Source organism: Haplochromis burtoni, unplaced genomic scaffold (assembly GCF_018398535.1).
Source record: "Haplochromis burtoni strain Fernald_Lab_line unplaced genomic scaffold, NCSU_Asbu1 Contig_17, whole genome shotgun sequence".
NCBI classification, from domain to species: Eukaryota; Metazoa; Chordata; class Actinopteri; order Cichliformes; family Cichlidae; genus Haplochromis; species Haplochromis burtoni.
The window spans coordinates 1,783,254-1,810,889 of NW_024582378.1; the positions used below are offsets into that span (position 1 = coordinate 1,783,254).

The window sequence follows — 27,636 nt, forward strand, 5'->3', positions numbered from 1 at the left end:
CTGATCAACTGTCTTTGGCGGACTTACAATCAAACGCCTGTAGGGGGCACCAGTACACTGGTAAAGAAGAAGCAGCAACAAGGATTGTTACACGAAGAAGAAGGGCATCCGTCCACAGGCCAACCACAGATACTTAACAGACAACATAAACATTGTCACATATTTAGGCAGATCAGCTGTTTTAGCACCTTAGCTCCCGTTTTCTTTGGCACTTTCACTAGAGATCTCCTTCACGATGTGGTAAACTATCTAAATGTCTTGCGGTCGGCCATGTTTATTGGGATGGCGGCTTTCCGAAGGCCTTGAAGTGGCACTGCTACCGGACGGTGAGACGTTTGGCTCATAGAAACAGCTAGGTTGCTAAGCTAAGCTAACAGCATCCACTGCAAAGGTTTTTGTCATCAAGATGACTAAATATGATGCTTATCTACTGGTACTTCATTCTGGGGGCATGCTAGTATGTATCTTGAGGTTACTGGACATATTTGCACCGCACTGGAAGCATCGCGGGGCAGTTTGATGAAGGCGGTATGCACCGTTGTTTTGCGACGTACTAACAGAAATTGACCCAGAAAATGTAGCAGCAACATTTTTCATTGTTTACAGCATAATGCCTGACCCAGAGAGAAAACCGCTTTCCTTTTCTAAGTGTTAGCGCCTTCAGTGCTCTTCGGCATGTAAAGTCTGCAATAGGGTTGAGTTAGATTAAACCAAAGAAGAATTTTTATGTATTTTGTTGGCAGTGTTTATTGGTTGAGAGGCCCGGTGATGGGCGGAACACCGACTGTTAACTGTTCAGCTCTTACTGACATCTGTGCGGGCTGGTCTGGGGCAATCTAGCCGGGAGAGGCGTACACAGTCCCCGACAGAAAGCACACTTTTTGGAGCCTCTTCATTCAGCTTTTTTGCTCTATAGTAAAATGAACCAACCAAAGATGTGATACTAAACTACGTCTGTCTAATAGCTGAACATCCCTGTTTCCACTGACAGCTGTGTTGATGTGGCAATGCATGCTTTAAATGAGTCAAGTGCAATCGCTGGTTGCAGACTGCTTAACTGCAGACTGTTTTGCATGTTCAGACTTGTGCAGGTATTTGTTTTAGAAATGCAAATTACAAGATAATGGTTTTTCTTCTACTTTATTTGCAAAGCAATCCATTTGTTAAGATTATAGCATTTGTTATTAATATGAATAGGTTGTCTAATTGGTGGCCATGTATCTAATATATATTTATATATAGTAATATATATCCAGTTTAAGTGGGCATACACATAATAAAAGGCACATACATGAAACAATTTAAAAAATATATAACCTTTAACTTAAAATGTAATGAAATAAAGAAATGTAGTTCCATACTCTTACATACTCCTGTGACCGGATATTGAAAGTCCTATATTAAATTTAAGCAAAGAGCAGAGGTAGCAGGTCAAATGAACACAATACAATGGAGAGCAGTGTAGTATGAAGAGAGATTAAGGGGTTAATAGCTTTCATTCTTACGAAGGTGGGTCTTTTCTTACTTGGATCACCACGGTAATGTGCTGAACAACTTAATTAAGAGCAGCTTATGTTCAGCGTTTCAGTTTAAAATGGTCCAGAAGTGTTATATTTTCTCTTCGTTGTTATCTCTGATCTGGATTTGACGCTTTTTCAAGTCAGCTATCACAAAGAAAGCCTGGCTAGGTTGAACTTGCTTCCCTTAACTCTCTTCTGTTACCTAAGGTGGACTATCACACCTTTTCATGTGTTGACATTTGGTGTTTTTTAATAGTCCAGCACCTTCATCCTACTGTCCAAAGACTTGCATATTAGAGCAGTTGGTGAGGTAGATAAAGTGCTTAATACTGAAGAATAAAGCACTGTATTGATGTACGGCTACAGTGGCTTGGAGTAGTGAGAAAGACTAGAGAAAGGTGCCATGTAGATATGAGACCATTTCCAAATCATTGTGTTGTCACTGTTATAATATTGTTATTTATTTTGTTAAAATTTGTGGTATCTGTCCCATATTGATTTTTAGATGTCGCTACATGTAAGGGAAACAAAGGAGAAGCGGTTCATTTCCACATTTAATGACTGTCCCCTTTGTTTACGTCAGAGACCTCATCAGGATTTGGCCTATTTTATATGGTTCATATAAAACAGAATCTGTGTTACCTTACTTATTAGAAGTCTTAGCGTTTCCCTGTTATTTTTGGCCATTCGATAAACATAAATATATTTGCGCTTGAGTAAATTAAATTCTGTATAAAAATAGTTTTAACGGTTTTATTTTTGCTAGTCCTGGTCGTAAAACTCTTTGTGCTGACATGTTTTATATTCAGGAAAAAGTCTGCTTGTTATATCGTGATGAGTCCAATTTACCTCCATGGAATGACAGTTTGCTGAAGCTCTTGAAGAAAGAGTGCACGGGGCCTGGTGAGCTTAACCATGAAGCACTGTGGTTTATGGGAAATCGAGTCCTAACTTGCCTTCTTGCTCACTGTCTTCTTAGCCAATGATTCAGCTGGAGAAACCAGTGCTAGCTGGTACCATGCCGGTGGTGTGGCCCACCATCCTTGACCTGGGCAGGGATGAGTGCAAAAGAATTCTGCGGAAACTGGGTGAGCTCAAAGCAGTGCAATGTTATCAGTGGCTCTGATTGAATCTCTTTTATGTGCAAAAGACCTGCAACATTTACAGACTGATGTTTGTGTGTCGCAGAGCTGGAGGCGTACGCTGGGGTCATCAGCGCTCTGAGAGCCCAAGGAGACCTGACAAAGGACAAGAAGGATCTGCTGGGCGAGCTCACTAAAATCCTCGGGTAATATTTGTTGTTTTTAAATAGTTTCTTTCATTTTTGCTTGCAGAGTTAGGTTTATTTAAAACCAGCCTTTCCTTTTTACCCTTGCCCTCACAGCATCTCTACAGAGCGTCATCGCGCAGAGGTCCGCAGGGCTGTCAACGATGAGCGCCTCACCACCATCGCTTATCAGTAAGTATGAGACTGTTTAAGTCCAGCTCTGTAATGTCTGTGGAGGAGAGCAAAAGGGACGTATTCAGGTTTTCCTCAAAGTTTTCATTAGTCTTTTCCTCATTCACTTTAGCAACAATGAGCTATTTGGCTATTTATTTAACCAACCTCTGCTCCAGTGCTTGTCAAACTGTAAGGTGTGGAGTGAAAGCATGTGGAAATAAAAGCTTTAGGTTTTAAACAGGCCTTTGTTGTACCCTGACTCTGAGCCTGAGTAACTTTGAGGACTTATAACGTTTCCTCTCGTGCCGTCCTCTAATCAGATTTCCGTTCTTTTTCAGCATGTCGGGTCCAAACAGCTCCTCTGAGTGGTCCATTGAAGGGCGGAGGCTTGTTCCTTTGATGCCGAGGCTGGTTCCCCAGACGGCCTTTACAGTCACAGCTAACGCTGTGGCCAGCGCCACGGCCAATCAGAACGCCTCCCTCCTGCTGCCAGCTGAAACAGGGAACAAAGAGGGTAAAGCCAGAAACATTCACTTTGCATCGGACTCTAGCTGTTTTCAAACACTTTGGGCATTGAATGATGTGTTTCATTTCCTCCCTGTAGTCGTGGTGTGCTACTCCTACACGAGCACCACCTGCACCTCCACCAGCACCACGGCGATCAGCGGCCCTATAGGAGCAACAGTGAAATCTCCACGGCCACCCAGCCCTTCATCCAACGTGGTGGTGCTGCCCAGCGGCAGCACTGTGTATGTGAAAAGTGAGTGTCAGCAACATCGTATCAACTTTTCTCTTGCTTTGGACGGAAGCAACATGAAAGGGAAATAATAAATAGCAACATAACTTGAGCCGACTGTTGTGATTTGCTGCTATATAAATAAAATTAAAAATACTTTTCAGGGAGGAGGCTAACTGCATGGCTAATTAACATGTCATTAAATAACACAAGTTACCAAAACTGTCATCCTTTATTTACATATGTGTTATTTAAACCAGCACAAGTGCTCAGTTAGAGAAAGCCTTTCTAACATATCAGCAGGATCCCAGCGATCCCTCAGTTTCTCTGTCACAGTTGTCACCAAACCTTCTGGTTTGTCTGTGTTTGTCTTCATATGCTGACTTGCTGGGTGTAAGTTTGTATTTTTCTTCTCTGTTAGACGGTTTATAAGAGCTCAGTGGAAGAGGCAAATGATGGGTGTGAGATGTTGGGAAGGCTGAACCGTAACATGAGTCTGAAGATTTTTGCTGATTTTGTGCTTAATTTTATCTTGGTATTAACTTTCAAACCTCACACTCACAAACATAGTCCCTTAAAAGATTAGTTTGACATATTTGAGAGCAGACCTCATGGAAGCAGATCCCAGTTTGGATTCACGAGGCAGACAGTCTCTCTACTTTTAAGATTGGGCTTAATCTTAGTTAACCTTAGTTATGCTGCTGTAGGCTCAGGCTGCTGGGGGATTTCCCATGATGCACTGAACATTTTTTTTTTCTCACCATTTGCTGATCTGGCCTCTTTTTCTTCTCCTCAGTTTCCCCGTAACTTCCCCGAGTCTCTTTCTACCAAAAGTCACTTTTTAAAAAGAAAGTTCTTCCTCCCCACTGTCGCCAAGTGCTGGCTCACTGGTGTTGTCTCTTTACCTTTGTACAGTCTTTACCTTACACTATAAAACCCCCATGCGACAACTGTTGTTGTAAGCTAGTGCTATGTAAATAATGAGCTTTATTCTTTAGTGCTTTATTTCTTGTAACTGATGGCAGAGAGGTGCTGCACTTGAAATCACTTCTTTTGCATGTGAACGTGTTCAGACTTGAAAGAAATTTCCAGCCCTCCAGAAACAGTTTCTCATTTAAATGAGTGCCGATGTCTTTGAGTAAAATGTCTAAATAACTTTGAAGTAAATGTCATTTTATTGATGCGTTCTTTAACCTCGGAGTGGGATGTACTCTTCTTCAGCTTTCATGTTATGTTTTTATAATAGAGTTTGGAATTGAAGATAAGGAGGGAGAGACTGTGGTTTGTATATTTAAAAAAAGAAAAATCTACTGCTCAGCCTAAAGGGGGCACTGCGATGCTTGTCTGTTTGTTACAAGGTGATTTTAAACTGCTGTCTCTCTTAGCACCAGTGATTCACATACTCTCCCCACACTCCAGACTAAACTGGCTGGGAATGTGAGATCTGAGTTTCCTAAACATGGCGTCTGTTAGGACATGTTGGCTCAGGTTTGACAATCCCACCAGCATCTGCTGCCGATTAAACAGCTGGTAGAAACAATGTGTGACAGGAGAATGTAGCGCGGGAATGAGGCACCGGAAGACAGAGCATCTGTACATCATTAGAACTAAAGATGTAATTAAGAGGTTTTGATTTATGAATGAGTTAAGTTATAGAACTGTGTAGAAATTTGCAGATTAGGATTTTTACTGGTAGTTGTTAATTCATAATTTTTACCCCATAAACTTTCTTTTATTTTAGGGTTTAATGTTACATTTCTGTCACAAGCCAAGTACAGTCAGTGAAATAGACTGAATAACATTCTGCTGACTGATTTATTATTTAATCTCAGTCATCTTGTCTTGATCGCAGTCAGTACTTCTTGATTATCAGCAATTAAAAAGCAAAATCCTCAAGTGTATCCCTACTCAGTGATACAGTCTCAGTCATCCTTAATTTTTCCCGCTGATTTCGCCTTTCAGGTGTTAGTTGTTCCGATGAGGACGAGAAGCCTCGCAAGCGAAGGCGCACGAACTCGTCCAGCTCGTCTCCGGTGATGCTGAAAGAAGTTACCAAGGTGTCCCCGCCGGTATCCAAGAACATCACGGTGCCCGTGAGCGGCAGCCCCAAGATGAGCAGCATCATGCAGAGCATCGCCAACTCCTTACCGCCTCACCTGTCCCCCGTCAAGATCACCTTCACCAAGCCCACCATCCAGACGACCAGCACCACCACGCAGAAGGTGACAGTCGAACCCTACCTCGGCTCGTCTCTCTAGACGCTGCTTCTGAGTTTAAACGTCTCGTGTTTCAACAGGTGATCATCGTGACAACTTCCCCGAGTTCCAATTTCGTGCCCAACATCCTGTCCAAGTCCCACGCCCACAACAACGCCACCGCTGTGTCAAAGCTGGGGTCCACCTCTGTGCTGACCACACCCACACAAAAGCAGACGGTGGTTTTTCCAGCCAGCTCCAGCACTTCCACGAACCCCAATACCATCGCTGTGACCACAGTGGTCTCCTCCACACCATCAGCGGTCATGTCGACGGTCACACCGTGTAGGTTCCTCCTCTGTGCTCAGTTTTTCTGCCAGGTCCATCTTCAGACAAAATAAAAACGTGTGCTCCCAAAGGTGCTAAGAGAACAGCAGGGCTCAAAATAAATTAGTTAGTTAGTGAATCAAAAAAACACCAGATTATTCTCAATGCTAATTATTCAGTTTGGTTGTACTGTTCCATGGCTCTGTGCCTTTAAACTCCAGTGCTTTGTAGGTTGGATTGCATGATACGACACATGAATTTAAAGCTGTATTATTAACTGTTTTGTCCACTTGGGGGCAGCAGAGAATAACAACTTAACATTTCAGCTAATTAAATTTATAAAAATACATTTGAGTGAATAAATATGTCAAATATTAGGGTAAAGCAGTAAAACTCCGACTTGGGAGACTGAGCTTTTTTTTTTTTCTTGATGACTCAGTTTATGTAGTTATTAATATAGCTGCTGATTTCATTTCTGTTCATTTACTACTCTAGCAGTAGAGTACTAATATTACTTGTTAGGGACGTACCTTATCTTTCCAGTACGAGCTGAAATCACTGGATCGGTTATATCAGTGGTGTCCAAGCCAGTGCCGGCCGGTGTCCTGCAGGTTTTACATGTGTCCTTGATCCATCGCAGCTGATTTAAATGGTTAAATTATCTCCTCAACATCTCTTGAAGTTCTCCAGAGACCTGGCAATGAACTAATCATTGGATTTGGGTGTGCTGACCCAGGGTAATATCTAAAACCTGCAGGACACTGGCCCTCGAGGCCTGGAGCTGGCCAAGCCTGGGTTACGGTATATAATCTGATACGATCCATCATCTTCTAGAAGCAAGTCTTGCCATTCAGAAACATTATTTAAAAGCGGTCACCAGGACTTTCAAACTGCACATATAGATCTACAAAATCTGATTTTAAAAAATCCTTAAAAAGTTTCCACCTTGCACCAAAAGTTATTTTTACCACCATCCTTGCTTTTGGCAAATTATCCAATTGAATTCTTCGAGTGTCTTCCACCTTTCATGGTGTATCTGGCCTTAATTGCTTAATGTCAGCATGCCATAAAGACTCAAAACTGTCATGTTATCAACAGCTTAGTTGCTCAAGAGAGGGGAAAAGTCAGTATTAGTGGATAGACATGACAAAGTAGTATTAAGTTAACCTTTGTAAAATAGTTTTTTGTGAAAACACATCAAAATAATGTTAATGATACTTTACTGATTAAAATGATTTTGAGTCATTAGTGTAAAAAGATTTAAGCTCGTGGGTTTTAATATGATTTTAACCAGATAACCTCTCTTAAATGTTCAATCTTCTAGTTTTGCAAACATAACATTAGACATGAGGGGGAGGAACCTTCTCTGGGACGTCACCTGTTAGGTTTTGTATCTTACCGTCAAAGTTGTCGGTTGCAGGTGGAGTTTCAGCTGGAGTGAAGGTCTCTACAGCCAGACTTCCTTCACCTAAGACACTAGTGGCCTCACCCACTCAGATCCTGGCCCAGTTCCCCAAACAACAGTCACCCAAACAGCTGCAGCAGAGCTCGCCTTTAGGAGCGTCCAACGTCGGTCAGACCCAGACCACCACCTCCTCACCGGGAGCCAAGCCCACCATTCAGATCAAACAAGAGTCCGGTAACCATGACGAGCCTTTATTGTTTGTTTGTGTTTCAGTTCTGTCATTTTATTTCATTTTAACCACGTGCTGTTTGCAATACCTGTATTATATCTATTTCACAAAATAAGCTCATATCTTTTTTTTCCTTTTTTTTTCCTTTTGCTGGTGGTTAACCATTTTCTTTCATATGACGCACAGCTGTTTGAAAAGAAACAAAGCACGACAGTGAATCTGTTTAGAAAGTGAATATCGTGATACGACCGCACTGTTTGTTAATGTGTGGTTTGTGTGCAGGGGTGAAGATCATCACTCAGCAGGTGCAGCCCAGCAAAATCCTGCCCAAGCCTTCGGCGGCTTTGTCCAGCAGCAGCTCTTCTCCCATCATGGTTGTCAGTAGCAACGGAGCCATCATGACCACAAAGCTGGTCACTCAGCCCACAGGTGAGTGGGGGCGAGGGGATCAAAAACTCCACATCTGATCCAGGAAAGGAGAGATCGCGTGTAACTTAAAGGTCGTCTTTGTGACCAGAGTAAAACTGTAATGACGCCTGTGACTCTTTGTCATTCAGATTTAATCATAGACTATTTAAACAGAGTTAATTATCTCACCGGTAATGTGGCAGCTTAATTTAATCCTCGATGGAGACGCTCCTGTCGATATCTTTAAGGTGGACAACAGTAATTCTGTATTCCTTCGTGTAGCTACCCAGACCACCTACACGAGACCCACTGTTAGTCCCAACATCGGGGCCAGAATATCAGCCTCCAGTGGCGGGACCACTTACGTCAAGACCACCAGCGGCAGCATCATCACCGTGGTGCCCAAGTCTCTGGCCACTCTGGGAGGAAAGATCATCAGCAGCAACATCGTGTCCGGTGAGTCAGAGGGAGGTCTAGAGCGCTTCTACGTTCAGTGCAAGTTTCTCATCAGTTCTCGTCCGCTGCAGGCACGACGACTAAGATCACCACCATCCCCATGACCTCCAAGCCCAACGTCATCGTGGTGCAGAAAACCACGGGCAAAGGAGCGACCATCCAGGGACTGCCCGGCAAGAATGTGGTCACCACGCTGTTAAATGCTGGGGTCAGTTGATGAGCGTGATAGCATTCTCACACGTGCGCTAAACTCATAGGAGCAGTTAACCTTTTTTTAGAGAGAAAGATTAGTCTGTCTGTCTAGAGCTTAATTCAACATTATATAATATTTAATATCAATAATATAAAATGCTTGTGTAACCAACATATGAGGTGTAGTGCAGAACTGGTTATTGGGGAAATCATGCGGACTTCCCGGCTGTAATTAGTTTGTTTGCTTTCAAAATATTAAGCCTGCTGTGTTTTTACCTCATTATTTATAAAGTCTTTGACACATTTAACTTTATTAATTCAGGGGAATTTTCAGGAAATCCCTCATCATGTTCGCATATTTACACCTGACAGCTGACCACAGCCTGATCCCCGGGCCCACCAGTTCACTGCTTCTTTCACTTTCACCACTCAGATTTACAAGCCCAGTTCTTTACTATAAGTCACTGCGTCCTGCTTCAGATTCAGATATTGTAGCAAAGCTAGCTTGCTTTTGCTCTACCTAAATAGTTTATGAAGAATGTGAGTAGACGTGTCAGTTATATGGTTTAAGTGTGTGTCTTATGATGCATTGTCAAAATGCAAAGATCTGCGACCACAGGAAGAATAGCTGCTGCGTTTCTGCAGCTAATGGTGATCTTCAGAAACTAAACCTCTATTAGACATCTTTAGCCACTTTGGTCATTGTACTGGATAACTCGAGAACAAGTAGGATTTTCAAAACAGTACCATAGGTGTGTCATCTAAAAATGGCTGATGAGTTTGAATTTCTGTGACCTCAACCTCAAGGTGAAGGTTAGAGGTCAATATTTCTGAAAATGTAATGACCATTGTAATTATTTCAGATATTTTATATCAGCGGTCCCCAACCCTGGGCCACGGGCCGGTACCGGACCATGAGCTGTTTGGTACCAGCCGCGAGAGTTGAGGCTCGGGTGTGAAGTTTTTGGTTTTCAGGGTTTTTATCATTAACTCGGTTTCTCTGGGTCTTTTCCCGTGTTGTAGTTTTGCGTCTTATTTTGAAAGAAATATTTGCGTGTTACCATAGCGACCAGAGACCATTAAGGGGCAGAGAGGAGGATGTTACTCTCAATGTTATTGGGGCATTTCAGGAGGACGCTGTTACACAATTACACAGTGAATTTGCGTTTATTATTATATTCACAAAATACCACAGTTTTTGCCTTGGTCGTGTCATTTTATTTTGTTGTAATTATCCGCGACACATATGAAAGACAGTGGTTCCTGGCCTTTTGGCTGCTGCCTTGTTGGTCTTTTGAAGTTACCCATGTGTAACGTTAACTAACGCTAGCAATGGTTGAATGGCTGCAATCCTTGGACGGACAAATCTGTCATGGGAAAAATTTGAATTTCAGTCACCAAGTCAGAAGTACAAACTTTTTGTATGGGCTGTGCTCACAGCAGGTCATGTTATTTGTCAGAAAACTGCAAAAAAAAAAAAACATCAACAGGCAACGAACAGTTGGGAGGTTCAGTGTTTGAACAGCTGCCTATGGCTGCGCTGCTAACGCTAAACCTTATTCAAGTGCATGAGTTCTAAAAGAAATTTCAACCCCTGTACAGTTATTGTGAAGGGGGAACCTATCTATAGAGACCAAAAAACATGTTTTTGTGCCTGACTGTGAACAGTTTGGCACAAACTTTAAAGTTGGGAATGTGGGAGTCTATGGGGATTGACTCAGTGGTGAAATTAGTGGAAACGGGGGGGGGAGGTTGGAAGTCTATAGTTCCCACCGGATTTGGTCAGTGAGTATGGGTTCCCACAAATTTATGTTTTAAATTAGGTTTCTTGCAATTCGTGCTTCCTTTTCTTTTATTCAGTTTTATTCGTTTTTTGGCTAAAAAGAATCCTAATGAGCGTGCTACGTGTATGCTGCAGGGGGAAAAGGGCCTTCAGGCAGTTCAGGGGACCAAACCTGCAATCATCACCGCCTCCAGACCCATCACTAAAATGATCGTCACCCAGCCCAAAGGCATGAGCTCCGGGTCCCAGGCCACCGCCACCAAAATCATCCCGACCAAGATCGTTTACGGCCAGCAGGGCAAGACGCAGGTGAGACGTGTTGTTTTTTTTTTCCACCATATTTGTTTAATAAAATGTAAATATCATCATTACAAACTGGTTGACCGCAGCCCGCTGAGGTTATCACATGACAAACATCGGGTGGATAATCATGTGACCTTTTGACTGACAAGTAACCGCAAGGGTCATGTGATACAAGTGCAGGAAGAGCCATGTTTATCTTAAGAGTAATGGGTATGGGTTTCTTCCTCTGAAAATGGGAACAGATCTGCTCAAGAAGGAGAAGAGTGCTTTTCATGGAGCTCAGTAGGTCAGTCACCTGCGCTGGATGTTTCCAGAGAAGTGAGATGTGGTTATTTAAAATCAATGTACAGCTACTTAAGCAGAAGGGGAAAAAATCCCCTTGTTCTATAGGCAGATGTATAGCAGGAGCTTTAACACTTACCTTTCCTGTTCCTCCCTCAACTTCCCCTTATCACACAGAGCTGAATGCTGTGGTAGTTATTTGATCTGCTGCTGTTGGTCAAACAGCTGCAGACTGCATTGTGACATGATCATGTTTCTGGCCTGCTGTATTATACCTGCATTAGCCAATTGTCTGAGCACAGCAACGAGCTGTAACCACAACACTGACATGTTATCGCCCTTAAGTTGATCGTGTTATCAAAAGGGATACGTGTCTGGACATCAAGCACACACAGAGAAACAGGGAGGCAGATGCGTCAGTTGAAAGATGTGACCCACAAATTGTGTCCACTGATGTTTTTTTCCCCACAGTAATTAAAAACCTTTCGATGTTTCATTACTTTTTTCACCAAGAACATACTTATGGGCCACTTTAATAGGTACACTTGTTCTATTGCTTTTTAATGGACATCTCTAATCATCCAGTCAGACGGCAGCAACTCAGTGCATGTAGGGATGTGGTTTAAATCGAGCATCAGACTGAGGGAGACAATTGATTTAAGTGACATGATTGTCAGTGCCAGATGGGCTCATCTGAGCAGTCCATAAACTGCTGATCTACTTGGATTCTCTTGGAAAAAGAAAACATATCTTGTCAGTGGCCGTGCCTTGTTGATGTCAGAGGTCTGTGGAGAATGGCCAGACTGCTTCAGGCTGATAGGAAGGCAACAGTTACTCAAATAATCAGTTGTTACAAACAAGGTATGCAGAAGAGCAGGTGGGCTACAGCAGCAGAAGATCACCTGACATCTGAAAACAGAAAATTCAGGTTACAGTTCGCACAGGCTCAGCAAAATTGGACAGTACACAATTGGAAAAACATTGCCTGGTCTCAATTTCTGCTGCAATTTGGATTGTAGGGTCAGAATTTATTGGGCAGTACACAAATAACATTAAAGCATCGATCAGTCCCACTTTCTATCAAAGGCTCAGAGCTGCTATTGATGCTGGTGTAATGCTGTGGGGGGGTCAGACTTTCTGCTGAACATTTTGAACACCACAGCCTGAGTGTTGTTGCGTCCAGCAGGATGTCACAAAGCTCAGATCATCTTGTTTCTTGAACATGACAATGAGTTCACTGTCCTCAAATGGCCTCCACAGTCACCAGATTTCACTCCACTAGAGAACCTTTGGGATCTGGTGCAGCAGGATGTGCAGCAACTGTGTGATGCTGTCATGCCAATATGGACCATTATCTCCGAGGGAGCAACTTGTTGAATCTGTGTGTAATGTGACTTTAGCTGAGCCTGAATTCAAACTGGAGGTTGTAAAAGCCAAAACAGTGAGCTGAAAGAGGCTAAAGTTCACCAGAGGGGAACTGCAGAGTGAGGTGACACAGGTATTGTGGCCAGTGGACTTTTTGTATTTTGTATGCTATTAGTATCTCCTGAGCTCTAATTTGTTTTTTGTGCCCTTATTTAGCAGAAGCTACAGTTCAAAGTCCACAGCTTTGAAATCAGCCACTGTCGTTGACCTCTTTCAGTTCCTAGGGGGGTTTTATTTTGTCTATTTTTGAAAACTTCTGGAGAAATTCTTAGATTTCTGACAGATGTTAAATGACTAGCGAAAGCATATATAGTAATTTAAGAAGAAACACCCACAAAAAGGTTGTTCAGACTAAAGCCTGCAGCCTCCGCCTGATATTTCAAGACCTTTTGGGGGAATTTGAATTCAAGATAAAATTGTCAGAAATATTCTGAGAGGGTAAGTCCCACTACGCTGGTTTCCAGGTCGTTTTGTGCTGCAAACACACAAAGTTAAAGTGAAGGGTTAATGAAAACACGAGCTGTCAGCCACACAGTGTTAAAAATATCTCTCTAATAACAAAAACATAAATCACAAGTTCTGCAGATTTTTTTTTTCTTTGTCTTTTTCACATTGATTCACAAATACTTTGTCATTGTTTCAATATCAGACTTCTCAAAAAAAAGGTCTAAATTCAGAATTCAAGGTTCGTTTTTAGTCATCGAGGGGAAACTGTGGTCAGTGAGTAATGAGTACTGTAGTTACCGAGTTAAACACCCACAGTGCTAATCTGCTGTGCAGTTGGAGTGAAACCACTAATTGCCACATTTTCTTAACTGGCTTAAATACCAGCGTCTCTTTTCTCTTTTCCAGTGACGAACATGACACCTGTTTACCAAAGTTTGTTTCCAGTTTCTGTAATATTTAAACTGTTTTTCTCAAGCAGTCAGTTTCGACGTTTATGACCTAGTTACTCAGCAGCCGCTGAAGCAGACGGAAAAATGACTCAGCTAATGTCAGCGTTCATGAGTAAGAAACTCGTAGTCTAAATAACGTCTTCCGACTAACTCCGCTGTAAAATGTTTGATAAGAAGCAACTTGCAGCCTCCGATGAGCCGTCTGACTCGAGGCAAAGCTGTGCTTTATTTATAAAGTGAACTTTATTGTGTCACTAACGACAAATTAGCCTTACGGGACATTTAAGAGCTGCACGCTCTCTGGGTTTTTTGTTAAAAAATTTTTTATCAGGCCTCGCCATCAGATATTTTATGTTATTGTTTATTTGCAAAAAAAAGTTTTTAGAATTTCTCTTTTCTTGAGGGGAATCCCCCAAACATTAAGCTGGCTGTGGAGGCTGTTATTAGCCCACTACATAAAATAGCCACTTCATTGTCATTCAGAACAGACTCTTTAGATGGTGCACATATTTTGGAACATTTTACTCGCCATTGGACTACACAACACAAATAAATCTGAAGTATAAAAAAATTAAAAAAGAATCTACTATATCTTTATACATGTTGTTGTTATTATTATTATCCTTAACCAGGGTTACACTTGTAACAACAGCCGAGAAGCCTTAGAAGAACTGTAAAGATCAGGATGGCTTGACCAATGGTGCACTCGCTGGTGTAGCCATCTCTTGTTACCATTAAGAGGGAAGGAAGCACTTCCTGGCAGCAGCAACAGTGTGTCTGCACATAAGCAGTGAGAGTTGCACCCACACAGTTGTGTTTCTCCATTTGTGCACACAGTAAACTATGTTAAAGGTGGCCAGTTTTATTCTCATGCCAATCCGTCTCCGTTTCTCTGCACCGGTTCATGGTAATCCTGTCCTCTGTGTTTAGTTTTGTAATAAAACTGCATAGGAGTCTCCCTTTTAATGAGAGAATATAAATGACAGGATTCTTCCAGGAGGGCTATCCCTGGTAGATGTTGTGTGTGTGTGTGATGCATCTGGTGCTCACGTATGATGATGTGGTTCCAGGGCCAGCTTTAAGGGAAAAACGTAAACACCATGATGCAAAGATTAGAATCAGTTTAACAGGTTGTGGTGGATTTGTGGGTTCCTTTCACCTGGGAGATTGGAATTTATGTCCCGTCAAAAAGCACCGAAAAGTCAGGTTTGACTTATTTTATTTCAATTAGTCTAGTTTTAGTTTTCAGAAATCTACCTTTTCAAAAATAACTCAAGGCTGTCTCGTCTGCGGTCTACTACATGACACAACTGCTTTGCCTACGTTATCACATTAGTTGTGCATTATTTTGAGGCCATATTAAGGGGAAGTAGTATTCTTCCTGGAACATGCAAAGCTATGACATAACGGGAGCCTTTTGTAATAAGAACCCATGAAAAGCATTAATAATGACGTCGTAGGAACAACGCCTAACACGTCAGATCTTGTGCACAAATCTTTACACAATTGTGACGCAGCAGATTTGCAACATGGGCCTATGGTTCCTGAATGCTACTGAGGAACCACTGAGTCACTGTGTACTTAACCTAATTTTCCATTTCCCACAGAGAGGCAAATTCTATATCGTAATAAATCCTTTATAAAAGTTCAGCCGAAGGTGACTCTGTTCAAACAGATGCCAGACAGTGGGAGTTATTACAGTGTAACATATAAAGAAAAGGAGCCCTGACGGGTTCAGTCAGGTGAAGCTCACTGATGGTGTGCGAGGATGGTGGCAAGCAAGCTAGAGACGCTCGTGGAAGCAAAACATCCCTGATCGAATGTTGTCTTACTTAAAAAATACAAAATAAAAAAGGGCAATCGTGGCTCAAGAGTTGGTAGTTCGTCTTGTAATCGGAAGGTTGCCGGTTCGAGCCCCGGCTCGGACAGTCTCGGTCGTTGTGTCCGTGGGCAAGACACTTCACCTACCGCCTGCTGGTGTTGGCCATATGGCAGCCCCGCTTCTGTCAGTCTGCCCCAGGGCAGCTGTGGCCCTGTGGCTAGCTTGCCTTCACCAGTGTGTGAATGAATCGTGGAATTGTAAAGCGCTTTGAGGGTCTCAAAAAGCGCTGTATAAATGCATTATTATTATTATTATTATTATTATTATTATTATTATTATTATTATTATTATTATTATTATTATTAAAAAACAGAAAAACTGCGTAAAAGCGTTGGATTAGGGCGATGGAGGTAGTTACATCCCAGTAAGGCTTAGTGCAAAGCAGAACACATCCCACACAACAGCAGCCAAGAAATCACAGGTGTCACGATGCAAAAATGGCATCAAAAGTGCTCTTGTGTTACAATAAAGTAAAAAGAAGAAGTGATAACAAGCCAGGTGATAAAGAGGTTGTTTAGTGCAGATCAATAAAAATGTGTGTCGACATTCTGGTTTGACCTTTGATGTGTTATTGATATAAAAAAGTGAGTGAAAAGATTGTAAAATGTTAACATTGAAAGACTCGTTGTGACCGACTGCGTGGAGGAAGAGAGAGAGATGGAAAGTAGTGGAAGTCTGAACGGATATTGAAACATCTGGCCTGCCACAACAGGAGGTTACAGAGGCAAACGCTTGCTTTCAGGCTTGTGTTTTCACTCATTAGGACTATAGTTCCTTATCAAGTATAATGAGGAGCACACACCAGTCAACAGCTTTCAGGACACTGTATGCTCCTCTGGTTTCCTGCAGGTTCTCATCAAACCGAAGCCGGTCTTCCAGACAGCGGTGGTGAGCGAGCAGACCCGGCAGCTGGTCACTGAGACGCTGCAGCAGGTGACCCGCTCCGCCGAACTGAGTCAGGGTCAGACCCCAGGCCAGGACGGGGCCACAAAGGATGATGCCGGCAGCCTCGCGGAGGCCAGCAGCTTAGTCAGCGAGGCTTCCCAGGGCAGCGCTCAAGGTATGCCTCCCTTTACTTTTCCCATGACGCAAAGATAGGAGATAAACTACTGCTTCTGTGGTGTTTGCCTCAGGATTGTTGACTGAAATGTGATGTGTAACCGCTGGTTTAAAAAAACAAAAACTGTCCGCTCCTCAGAAGCGCAGCCTGTAGTGCACGTGGTGTCCTCCAGAGAGCAGGATTGGACTGAGCAGGAAGTAGCTGTGGAGTCCAGCCCCACCATCATCTACCAGGAGGTATCTGGCGGGGAATCCCAGTCGGCCACTTCCACCATAAAAGCTCTTCTTGAACTTCAGCAGACATCAGGTGAGCCATCACGTCACAGAAAAAGCTGCAGGTGTCACAGGAAGAGGAGAGGAGAGGTGGGGGTTTACCACCAGTGCACATGCTGATTCAGCAGAGTTCAGAGGAGCTCGAAAAAAACAGCTCGAATGCTTCAGCTTCATCAGAAATACAAACACAGGAGGTGTTCGCCTCAAGTGTCAAACTAATTTTCAACACGTTCCTGAAACTGCCGAAGCACGAAGAGCTGCTGGCCAACAGTAATTATGCATTTCGTGCTCGAGGCTTTGCTTAGATACTGAGCTCATTGGATGGGAGACCTGTGGAACAGGACTGATGTAAGCAAATGCAAAGGTAAAGGTTTCCCATGGAATATTTGAAGGTGGGAATTTTTTTTAAAATATTTAAATACTCACATTAGCGGCACCGCGGAGCAGCCGATAGCATTTATCTGGCTGTGAGTGAAAATTCCCAAAGAGGTAATTGCTGTTTAGTGCGCAAAACCTGATCCATAATGAAGGTAATACCCAGTGTTGTCTGTAAAACTCTTTAGAGCGTTAATACTCAAAATACATAAATTTTTATAAAGCTGTCATGAACTGGAGACAACGAGCTTTTTGTATGTTTTTAAAATGAGATCACATTAACGAAATGAGGTCCAAATTATCGGCAAAGAAGTAACCTTAATCTAACCTAACCCTGTGTTTGGATGATGTCTTGTTTTTTTGGGGGGGTGGGGTGTTTTTTAGACCTCGGAGGGTTAAAGGCATCTGTTTTAGGTCATAGCATCATATTTGAGTTTATAGAGTATATTTCTGCAGCACAGCGGTCCAAAAACTGCCGTACTCGTCGCTCTGGTGCTCAATTTATCGTTAATATTGGTCTCACATATTCATTTATCCCAATTCTGGTTTTACTTTGCAGTTTGTTTGGATTTTCTTTTTAAGAGGAGACAGTGTAACTCAACACTTCCTGCACATATGTTTCAAATTAAAAGCCCAGCAGCTCAGGGGTATAATCCCCCAATTTGCCCCCTTTTTTTTTTTTTTTTTTGGAGATCTAATATAACTTCCCTGTTACAAAAAAAAACCTGAGACGTGATTCACCAAAAAAAACACAGATTTTTATCGTAATTATTTTGTTGTTGTTTTCCCCCGATTCTGCCAGGAAAGCAGATCTTCCTCATTATAAGAAACGGTTTTAATTTGTTCCAGCTGTTCCAAAACCGATGTGGCAGTCAACCTTTACTTACTTTTGAAACGCTTAAGTGAAATGCACGTTCATGGAGCCTCCACGGTTTTTAGCTAGTCAGCAAAAAGAGTTGCACACCACCGAGTAAAGAAACTATTGTGCTTTGATTACGTTTCTATAAAAAGGGTTTCCACACAGTCAACTTAACCTGTTTTACAAGCTGCCTGTTTGCGGTTCAGCGACTTTCTGTAGTTTCCTGTCCACGCCTCCGTGTTAGCTTGGATTCAACAATCAAAACACAAATTATATCTGTGATAACAAAGAGCTTCTCGTGGCAAATGGTACACCAGACCTCAAAGGTGTATCGTATCATGAACATGCTATTTACAATGTTATCATTGGGTTTTTTAGGGGTTTTTCTTTTGTTCTTTTGCATTTCTACGGAAACAAGACTGCCTCCCAGCTTTATTAGCAGTTATAAGTTTCTCCACCTGTGACTTTGCAAACAGGTAACCAGTGCGCTGGAACTTTCGCCCACTCGCTGCTCACTTCTTCCAGGTTAAGAGTGAAGGGGAGAATCACTACATGCCGCAGACACAGATGTTAAACACACTGCTGTTATGAAGTTATGCATCAAAATGTGTTTTAGCCAATTTAAAAGTGTCAGTTTGAGTGTAGGCTGTATTTTGTGGTGCTTAGCAGCTCTCTCAGCAAGTCTAAATATAGCCTACAGTCAGTCAAGCTAACGCTTGCTTTATCTGCTTTAGTGTTACTAAACTATGCTATTTACTGAGACGCTCGAGCCAAATAAGTCAAGCAGCTGGTCTGCACCACTGAAATCTGGATTATGCAGGCAAACAGAACTTTCCGTTCAAGTGTCAAAAACAAAAATCAGCTGGATTTAAAACTAAGGTGATTGCTCAGAGAGAAAGTTGGCGTATACAGGCATGGTGCCAAAAAAGCCTGAAACTTTAAATGCACATTTATAGGAACAGTTTCTGTCTGCTAGCCCTCGCTCGGGCCTAACGTCGAGCACAAGTTGGAAATAATCAGATGAAGTTAACAGTGAATATGAGCTGTAAACATGACTGAATTGGTAAATGATGCTGAATTTCACTGTTGTTCGTCTTGACAGTGAAGGAAAAGGGAGAATCCAAACCCAGGCAGCACACCATCGACCTTAGCCAGATGGCTGTGCCCATCCAGTTGGCCCAGGAGAAGAAGCCCAGCCCTGAATCCCCCAAACCCTCTACCTCAGAGGCTGAACCCACCGCTGAATACGTCGCAGGAGGTAGTCCTCTCCATCATGCTTCATATTCAGCACTTTGCAGTTCCTGTTTTTGGTGCCAGTCATGATTTCAGTGGAATGAAATACAGTTCAAACTAAAACCTCGCAGTGGGCAGCTTGTGAAACATGGTTCTCCTTTTTAGGTCATTTAGTGACGGAAGCTGAAGTGTGTGTGTGAAACCCACTACCACTTTTAATACCTCATCATCTGACAGCATGACTAATTTCACTGCAGGAAAAGCCACCAGAGTGGGAGTGCCCTCGCAGGATGAAGAGGTGGTTATGTCCTCCAGTCAGCAGCTGGGGAAGCCATATAAAACAAGCACAGTTGCTGTGGTAACCAAACCTGCTGCTGTCTCCTCTGCGGCTCCAGCGTCACACGTGGTGAGGGTTGGACTTTGGTCTTAAGGGTACAAAATAAATATCAATGTATAAATGTGTTGCAGAGAAACGGGTCAAACCTTGTGTCATGTGTTCTACAAATATATCTGAGCTCCTCTCCGATCCACAGAAAACTGGTGTAAACTGCTTTCACGGGAACGGTTTCTCTGCGTGAAAGTAGTAGTTTCAATGCAAACCTTTCATCTGGTTTGGTGGATTACCACCGGAGACAAAATGCTTCCTGGGAATTTTTCTCTTGTTCTTTGTGAAAGCATGGCAGTGCAGTTTTTTTCTTATTTATATTGCAGTTATTGTCTTGGTTTCCATGTTTGTTTGTTTTTTTTAAACAATTGTTTGGTGTCAGAGGACAGAAACCGAGAGCAAGTTGCCACAAAGTGCAGCGTCTTCAGCTTTTGAAAAAGTATAAAAACAAACAGTTGAGTTTGATGGGTTTTTTAATGTTGCACAGAGAACCTTTTAAATTAAATAAAAATCCCCTTTATGGACTTCCTGTGAAAATCTAATTAATCCACGTGATTCAGGAGCTTGTAGGTCCACCTTTAGCAGCAATAGCATGAGTTGCTGTTTTCTGTACGACTTCTATCAGTGCGTTACTTTGTCTCACATCGTTGTGGAGAAATTTGGCCCACTCTTCTTTACAAAGTTGCTTCGGTTCACTGATCATTCAGTTGTGCACAGCTCTCTTAAGGTTCTGCCACAGCTTTACCATCAGATTGAGGTCTGGACTTTGTCTTGTAGATTTCCTGCTGTGCTTGGAATCACGGTCCTGTTACATGATCCAAGCTTGAAGTGTCAAACAGATGGCTTCATGCATACCTTACTCAGTGGCTGCAAGGTGCCCAGGTCCTGTGGCTGTGAAACAAACCCAAATCAATAAGCCATCCTCTGCCGTGCTGACAGTTGGTATGCAGTGTTTGTGCTGATGTGCAGCGTCTGTTTTTCCGCAAACACGTTGCTATGGATTATGGCCAAACATCTCCACATCAGTCTTGTCTCTCCACAGGACATTGGCCCATCTATGCATAATGTGTATGAACATTCCACGCAGAAATTAATAGGGGTGGGGGGAAAAAAATCGATACTGTGTAGTATCGTGATATTTTGTTTGCTAATAATGTATCGATACAGGGACAGCAGAAATCGATATTTTGTTACAAAAAAAGTTTTTGTGGACTGGAACTCTGACTTCAGAGCATGTTGATCAGCTTTTTTTCTGAGCAAGAATCCTGACATTCCTTCACTGTCCAAATGTGTTTAACTTTTTTTTTTGGCAGCAATAAACATGACAGTTTACTTATTTTAATTTAAGACATGTTTTATTTAAATTAAGTTTAAAACTTTTTTATTTAATGTAAAATTATATTTTGTTTTAATTTACTGTCAAATTCTTCAGTTGCTGAATGGGCTGCATAGTTATCATAAATTGCATAGTTCAGAATAGCTATAATTGCACCAGATGGTTGCATTCAGTTCAGTTGGACTAGACTGTAATACAAACCGTTCAGTTTGTCAACAATAAAACTGACTGACATGAGAGAAAGACTGAGTGCGAGACTTTGATGTTAGATAAAATGAATATTGATAAAGTTTACCTTTATGTACAGAATCGGAATCAGAATCGAATATTGCAAAATATTTTTAAAAATTGCAATAATATCGTATCGTGCGTTAAGTATCATGATAATATCGTATCGTGGGATATATGGTGATTCCCACCGCTACAAATTAATGATTTATCAATATTCTTGTGCCTAATCTTTAAAATCAACTTAATAACACTCATTAATATTAGTATCGTCTTTTGGTCATTACTTATGGTTTTCAGAAAACACTGTAAGCCATAAAATGCTCAGTTAGTTAATTGACATATTACAATATTGCTCTTATCTTAAAAAAAAATTGCATCTGTCCTGCTGTGCGTGGAAAATAACAGCCCTACTTCATCCAAGACCTCGGAAAACATTTTCCGGATTAGTTTATGGGCTCAGTTGCTACTTTCAAGCTTTTTTGAATGCAACATGAATGAATTTAGTAAATGGGTTAGGTTCTCGTTAGCCTCCAGAGGAATGATACAGCAGGGAACGCTTTAGGGCGGGTCTACCTTTTGATTGACAGGTCGCTATGTATCAGTGCACAGTGCTCCTTGTTTCTCAGTCAGAGCCACACTTCAATGGTGCATCTTGTTTCAAAAAGTCAAGATGGAAAAAACAATACAGCGCAAATCAATTGGATGAGCAATGGCTACGTCCATCTTTCTGTACAGTCTTTTCTCCATAAAATTCTCCTGTGTCGTATTTTTGTCCTGCTGACCGTTAACAGCGTCGTGTATGTGTCTTTTTTCCAGCACTCTGACAGTCATGGTAAACCTGAGGCTGTATTAGAGGCAGGAGAGTTGGAAGGAGACACTTTGGACCCCCAGACAGGCTTGTTCTACCGCTCCACCCAACCAGCAGAACCCACCAAGCAACCCGCCCACTCTGCAAGCGCTCAGCCGCCGCCTTTGAGCCAGGCCGAGGCCGAGCAGAGCCGGCACCCTTCCACCTCCACGTCCACCCAGCAGACGCCGCCGCAGCTGCAGAGCAAACCTCAGATCAGCCAGCCTTCCTCTTCCTCCACCACCTTCCCTTCTACTCCTCTTCTGACTAAGAAAATCCCCAAGCTACGAGAGCAGAGTCAGCCCAAACCCCAAACATTAACCCAGAGCCCTAAAGACAGACCTGTGAGCGCACCGACCCCAGCCGGGGCCAAGGCCACCACTCCGAGCACGCCAACCAAGCCCATGTTGACGCCACAGCTCCCGAAGCTCCAGCAGGCCCCCACATCCCACCACCGGCCCCTGCACACCTCAATGTCCCACCCTCCTCCGCTGCAGGCACACCACCCCGTCAGCACCGACAAAACCGCCTCCAGCCAGGTGAGTGGATTTTACACCTGCTCACCAGGAGTAAATTTCCAGAGGCAGCTGATGCCCACAGCTTCTCTCTTTTATTTTGTCATGATGACTTCCTGTTAAGTCACCTGATAAAACCTGTCGAGGGTGACACGTGAGTGGATTTTCACTTCTGTCCCGATCCACGACCACAAACGCATACATCCAGTCCCATGACTAGGAGATAAAAGGGAGAGGCCTACACCCAGCCTCCCCTTTTATCTCCCACTCTCCCAGGGGGCGATATCAATTTGAGTGACACCTTATGTTTATCAAAAGAGATCAGCTGCATTTTGCTGCTCAGTGCATTAAATAACTGCTGTACATCTATTAAAAACGGTGAGCAGTATTTCAATAACCTCACTGTAGAGCACCGATGGCAAATGTGGGTCAGGGCCCAGAATGAAGCCTTCAAAGCCCGCTTTCTCTATTTTAATTGCATGGTGTCGTTGTAATCCAATACAAGAATAGAAGTGAATTCAAAGTTCAAACTGAGGTAATTTAAATGCTGAACATCAATAAACAATGTGACATACTTTCATTATTAATGAAAACCCAACGTGTGGTTTTGTAGATGTTAATGTGGAGGTGTGAATCTAGTAAAGAAAGGGAATGTGCTTTTTATATCATGTGTAAACTTCCTGTTCATTTCTAAGTAGTTATTAAAATGACACATTATGAAGTTAAATGTGGTAAAGGGTGTATTTAACTTTTGGCTCATGGTTTTGGCCCGTGAATTAAAACGAGTTTGACACCGTTCCTCTAGACATGTTCAAAATTCCAACTTGGATTATTGTTCTTAAAAGCTTCCCTAAGTCTACAAAAGGGAATCCACAGCATTCCCAAGTAATTCTCAGCATCTAATAATAAGCAGTGCATGTTTCGGTGCTGGGATTTCCCTACGTTTGAGCCAAATGGAATGAACCTCTTGTTTTTTTTGTTTTTTTTCCCCTCATGTGACACACTGATAAACAAGGGGAAATTAATTTATGGCTGTGCTAATGCTGGCTGCAGCTGCTGCTTCTCTCTGTTATCTGTCACGGCAACCAAAGGCCGATTGGTGGCCAAAACAAATAACAAATCAGCTCATTTGTCACAGTTGGACTGAAGCAAGAGCTCGGTGTCTGTATATTTGGAGCTTGTGAGCCATACAGCAAGCTTTCCTACTATCTGACTTTTAAATATGAACACTTATCTTGTCTTTGGCTGAGCTGTAGCACGTACAGAGCCTGCATACGTGCCTTTGATTATCATTTCAGTTCATTATGATCTTCTTATCAGGACCTGCTTTGGTTACTGTCTCTCCTCCTGCCAGAGGTCAGCTGTAGTAATTCAGTAATAACAAGTACTTCTTCTAATTTGTCACTGCAGCAGCCAATCATCACGCAGAGTGCCACCGTCACCAAGATTACCTTTGGCAGTTCCCACCACTCGTCGCCAGTCTTCAGCAGCGGGGAGGCTTCTGCCAAACTGATCCCAGAGTCCAGCTCCGGGCCTTCTGGAGACAAGCCCTCAGTGTCGGACATCCTAAAGATCTCCATGATGGAGGCGGAGATCGATCCAAGCACGGAGCCCATGGTGGTGGATTCCTCCAGCGATTGCGGCCCTCTGGGGAAAGCTTTGGAGGTCCAGGCCGTGTCCGGCACGCTGGACTCGGGCCAGTTCATCAGCAGCTCCGGGGCCGCCATGCATCACTCCCACTCGAAGCCGCAGCAGTTCAGCTGCTTGCAGGGCCTCGCGGCGCAGAGGAGCAAGGAAGACCTGGAAGTCATCGAGGTACGTTTTGTATTGTACGTTACTGAGAAGATAAATCAGACAGCAGATAAACGTTTTTGCACAAAGAGCACATGATATGGCCACGTTATCAAAGTGAAAGCACACAAGTGGGTTTTTTTTAATGGACGGTGGATAATGATAATCAGATACTTATAAACTTTAAAGTCCTCGGTTAACTAAACAACTGATTTTCAGCCAAAACTAAAACGTTTTTCACCACAACCATAAACGCCGTCCTCTGATCCTTCATTAGGCAGCATGTGCAACTATTAAAGAGATTCAACAAAGACAAGGCTTTATTTATTATTTTTTTAAATGAACTTGGCACAGTCACAAACAAACACACCCATGCCAAACGCCTTTTTTAAATCAGGTTTTCATGCCAACAGATTTTATTTGCAAATGCTCGTCTAATGGAGCAGCTGGTCCTGTGTTTATCTCACGCTAAGCAAACATTTTTCTTAACACTTTCCCCCACAAGGGCAACATTTGACGACCTCTCCGTACCGTCAAAGACGGGTTTTGACACCTCAGTATACGTCGGTGAAGACGTGGAACACCCTCACTAACTTCTCATGCTCAGTCGGTCAATTTGTTCTAAAAGCAGGGCTGAAACGAGGGTTACCGAGACGTCCAAGGGGGAAAGAGTGAAGAAGTTAGGTCCATAAGTATTTGGACTGACAGTTTTGTGCTTTTGCCTGTGATTTCAAAATCAGCTGAGTTGTGTACAAACAAATATGCAGCGGAAGTGCAGACTTTCAGCTTTAATTTAAAAGATTTTGCGTTAACTGCAATTTTAAGACACAGTCCCTAATTTTCAGAGGCTCAAAAAATGGAAAAACTTCCAAGGATTGTTTTTTATATCTTGAAATGCTCTGCCAGGTGTTTACTGCAGCTGTCTTCAGCTCTGTTAGGCTCCGATCAGGTAACTGACCTGGCCACTGAAGAATATGTAATTCACTGTTCCCCAGCTTTACTATTACTATGTTAAGTATCCTTTGTATGAAACTGTAAAACAGAAAAGGTTTTTGTCTTTGAAGCCTAAACAGTTTCTCTGACTTGTGTCGATCTTCTCGTCTAATTCTCAGAAACAAAGGTGAACAGGTGGATTTCCCTGAAAGTCCTGTTTTGTTTCTTTAAGTCAAAGCTGAAAAAAAAATGTCAACAAGGATGGAAAATACCATCTTAAAGCATCACTACCTGATGATAAAGCCCAGAAGAAGGCACTCAGTCTCAAATGTCGGAAAATAGAGTGATTCCCCCAGAACAGGAAAAGGGAAAACGAACACTGTATATGCAAACCTATATGCTCAGTATTGACATAACTTACATTTGGTTACTTATTTCTAGCTCTATTGTTTATTCTGTGACTCATTTATCGTATACTCCACTGCAGACTGAGAGGACCATATTAGGGATATCCCCTCTCTGTGATGTCACACAGAGTCTAGAGTGGAAAAAAAAAAGTCTGAGAGGGACTATTTTCACTTACTCTGAGCCCGATCTTTCTCATACATGCAGGTGATTCCTCAGTATTCCATCCTGCCAGACTCCAGCCAGTCTAACGTGGTAGTGGAGCCCAGCGGCTTTCTGGAGATCACCAACTACACCAGCCAGCAGCTGGAGGAGGACAGCCCCATGGAGCAGGAGGTGGACAGCAGCAACGACGAGGCCGCCGCCGCCAGCCCCCCCGACCAGCCGTAGTCACTCCATGCTAAGAGACCCTGACGGGTGCAGCGCACATTTTCACTTTGGGAAAAGCAGACTGGCGATTTGTTCGAGGCCTCGGACACAGTGGACTTTAGTTAGTGTTTCATTTTGTGTAAAGTATTAGTTTGTTAGGCTCTTTTCGTCCCCGCAGCTAACGGCACATGTGGTTTTTATCACCAGATGTGGGAGCGAGGTGAAAGGATTAGTTCTAGTCCGGCTTCAGAGAGCTGGAAAGCAGTTTCTCCCAGCATACGATGTTACAGTATGGTGGACTTTCTACTTTCTAAGACATTTAAATATCATTTCATAAACATACAGCTGAGCAAGTACACTGCATTTAAAGTCAACCCAAAGGACCTGCAACTTCTGAGGGGGTCATAGAGATGAGTAGCAGCAGAAAAGATATTGAAAATGCCTTAAACACCAGACATAAAAGCCCTTTTTAGACATTATGCATGACATCACTGCCTCCAGCCATCTTTTTAAATGAAACCTTTATTGTTATGTTCCTCACGGCCTCTTTTGCACCTATTACAACTTTACCACTAGTTTGATGTCTCATCAAGAACCGGTTTGATGTGTTTTCACCCCCAAGAAATTCTATCAAAGGTGATTTTCCTTCTGCAGAAATTCCCAAAAGCTTTGCTCATAATGTTGCAGACTCAATGAACCTGTGCCCATTCTCCAAAGACCGAGTGTGTCACACACAGGCTCAGAGGACGGAGCCTCCCATGAAAACAAATCACAACATCTTTGTTTTATTTAAAGTTAGGAGCATAGTTGGCAATATAAAATCTAAAAATCTGTCATACCACTAACAACATGCAGTCATAATCTCACGTGGTGTTTTATAGAAAAGTGCCCCGGGTGCTTTTTTTTGTTTTGGATATGAAATCGGATGATTGGAAAGGATGTCTGAAAGGGGCTTTGATAATTCACACAAAAGAGGGAACTCGATCAGGTCTGCAGACCCAAACAACCCCAGAAGTTTGGAAGCTTTCAGAAATAATTCTTGGAACTTAATTTAGACCGGGGCTTCTCCGAGGGACGTCGTCCTGGAAAAATCAGCTCACGCCGTTCCTGAGCGGCGACTCGTAAATGGACAGCTTTTGGCGTCAGACGGATTGTATTTTTTCTCGACTCATTTTGTAACTCTCCAACACTTTACAGGGTTTTCAGAGGAGGGAACAGAGCTGGAGCAGATTGATATATATATATATTATTTTTTTCTTCTGTGAGGAACATGACGCAGAACCACAAAAAGAGTCCTGGAGGACCAATAACGTCCAACGTAAGAGTTGCTGCTCAGTGTAATTTTGGAGTGCTTAAAAAAAAAAAAAAAAAAAAGGAAAAGAAGCAAATTGAGCGATGTACTTTTTTTTGTAAGATGTATTCCAGAGTCCAAAAAGTTGCAGTGAGAATTTCAATAAGTACGCATTTCTTTTCTACCTTTTCAAACTGTCTGACTAGATGAAAAAAAATTTAATCTGCACAATAAATCAGCTGAGTACAGCCGGT

The 27,636-nt window shown here is 42.6% G+C and overlaps 1 protein-coding gene across 2 annotated transcripts; it reads left to right on the forward strand.

Moving 5' to 3' along the window:
* The first annotated feature begins 71 nt into the window (after nt 1–71).
* Nucleotides 72–27,636, forward strand: emsy (EMSY transcriptional repressor, BRCA2 interacting). 2 transcript variants are annotated; one of them, XM_005916029.2, is made up of 21 exons: nt 72–326; nt 2,330–2,423; nt 2,500–2,608; nt 2,709–2,808; nt 2,905–2,979; nt 3,300–3,475; nt 3,566–3,721; nt 5,660–5,919; nt 5,994–6,237; nt 7,640–7,858; nt 8,136–8,282; nt 8,544–8,717; nt 8,789–8,925; nt 10,828–11,001; nt 16,330–16,540; nt 16,679–16,846; nt 19,149–19,304; nt 19,537–19,685; nt 22,048–22,617; nt 24,004–24,408; nt 25,930–27,636. In XM_005916029.2, the coding sequence occupies exons 3-21, from the start codon at nt 2,503–2,505 to the stop codon at nt 26,110–26,112; spliced, it is 3,810 nt and encodes a 1,269-aa protein (XP_005916091.1). In that variant the 5' UTR covers nt 72–326; nt 2,330–2,423; nt 2,500–2,502; the 3' UTR covers nt 26,113–27,636. The 2 variants fall into 2 exon arrangements, with proteins under 2 accessions (XP_005916091.1, XP_005916090.1); XM_005916028.2 differs by lacking the exon at nt 2,330–2,423.

What these genes read in the sequence shown, in the direction of transcription:
- emsy (XM_005916029.2), top strand. Translation starts at nt 2,503, where the DNA reads ATGATTCAGCTGGAGAAACCAGTGCTAGCTGGTACCATGCCGGTGGTG. An exon ending in AAGAATTCTGCGGAAACTGG is followed by an intron (nt 2,609 to 2,708) that starts GTGAGCTCAAAG and finishes TGTGTGTCGCAG; the next exon opens with AGCTGGAGGCGTACGCTGGG. An exon ending in GAGCTCACTAAAATCCTCGG is followed by an intron (nt 2,809 to 2,904) that starts GTAATATTTGTT and finishes TTGCCCTCACAG; the next exon opens with CATCTCTACAGAGCGTCATC.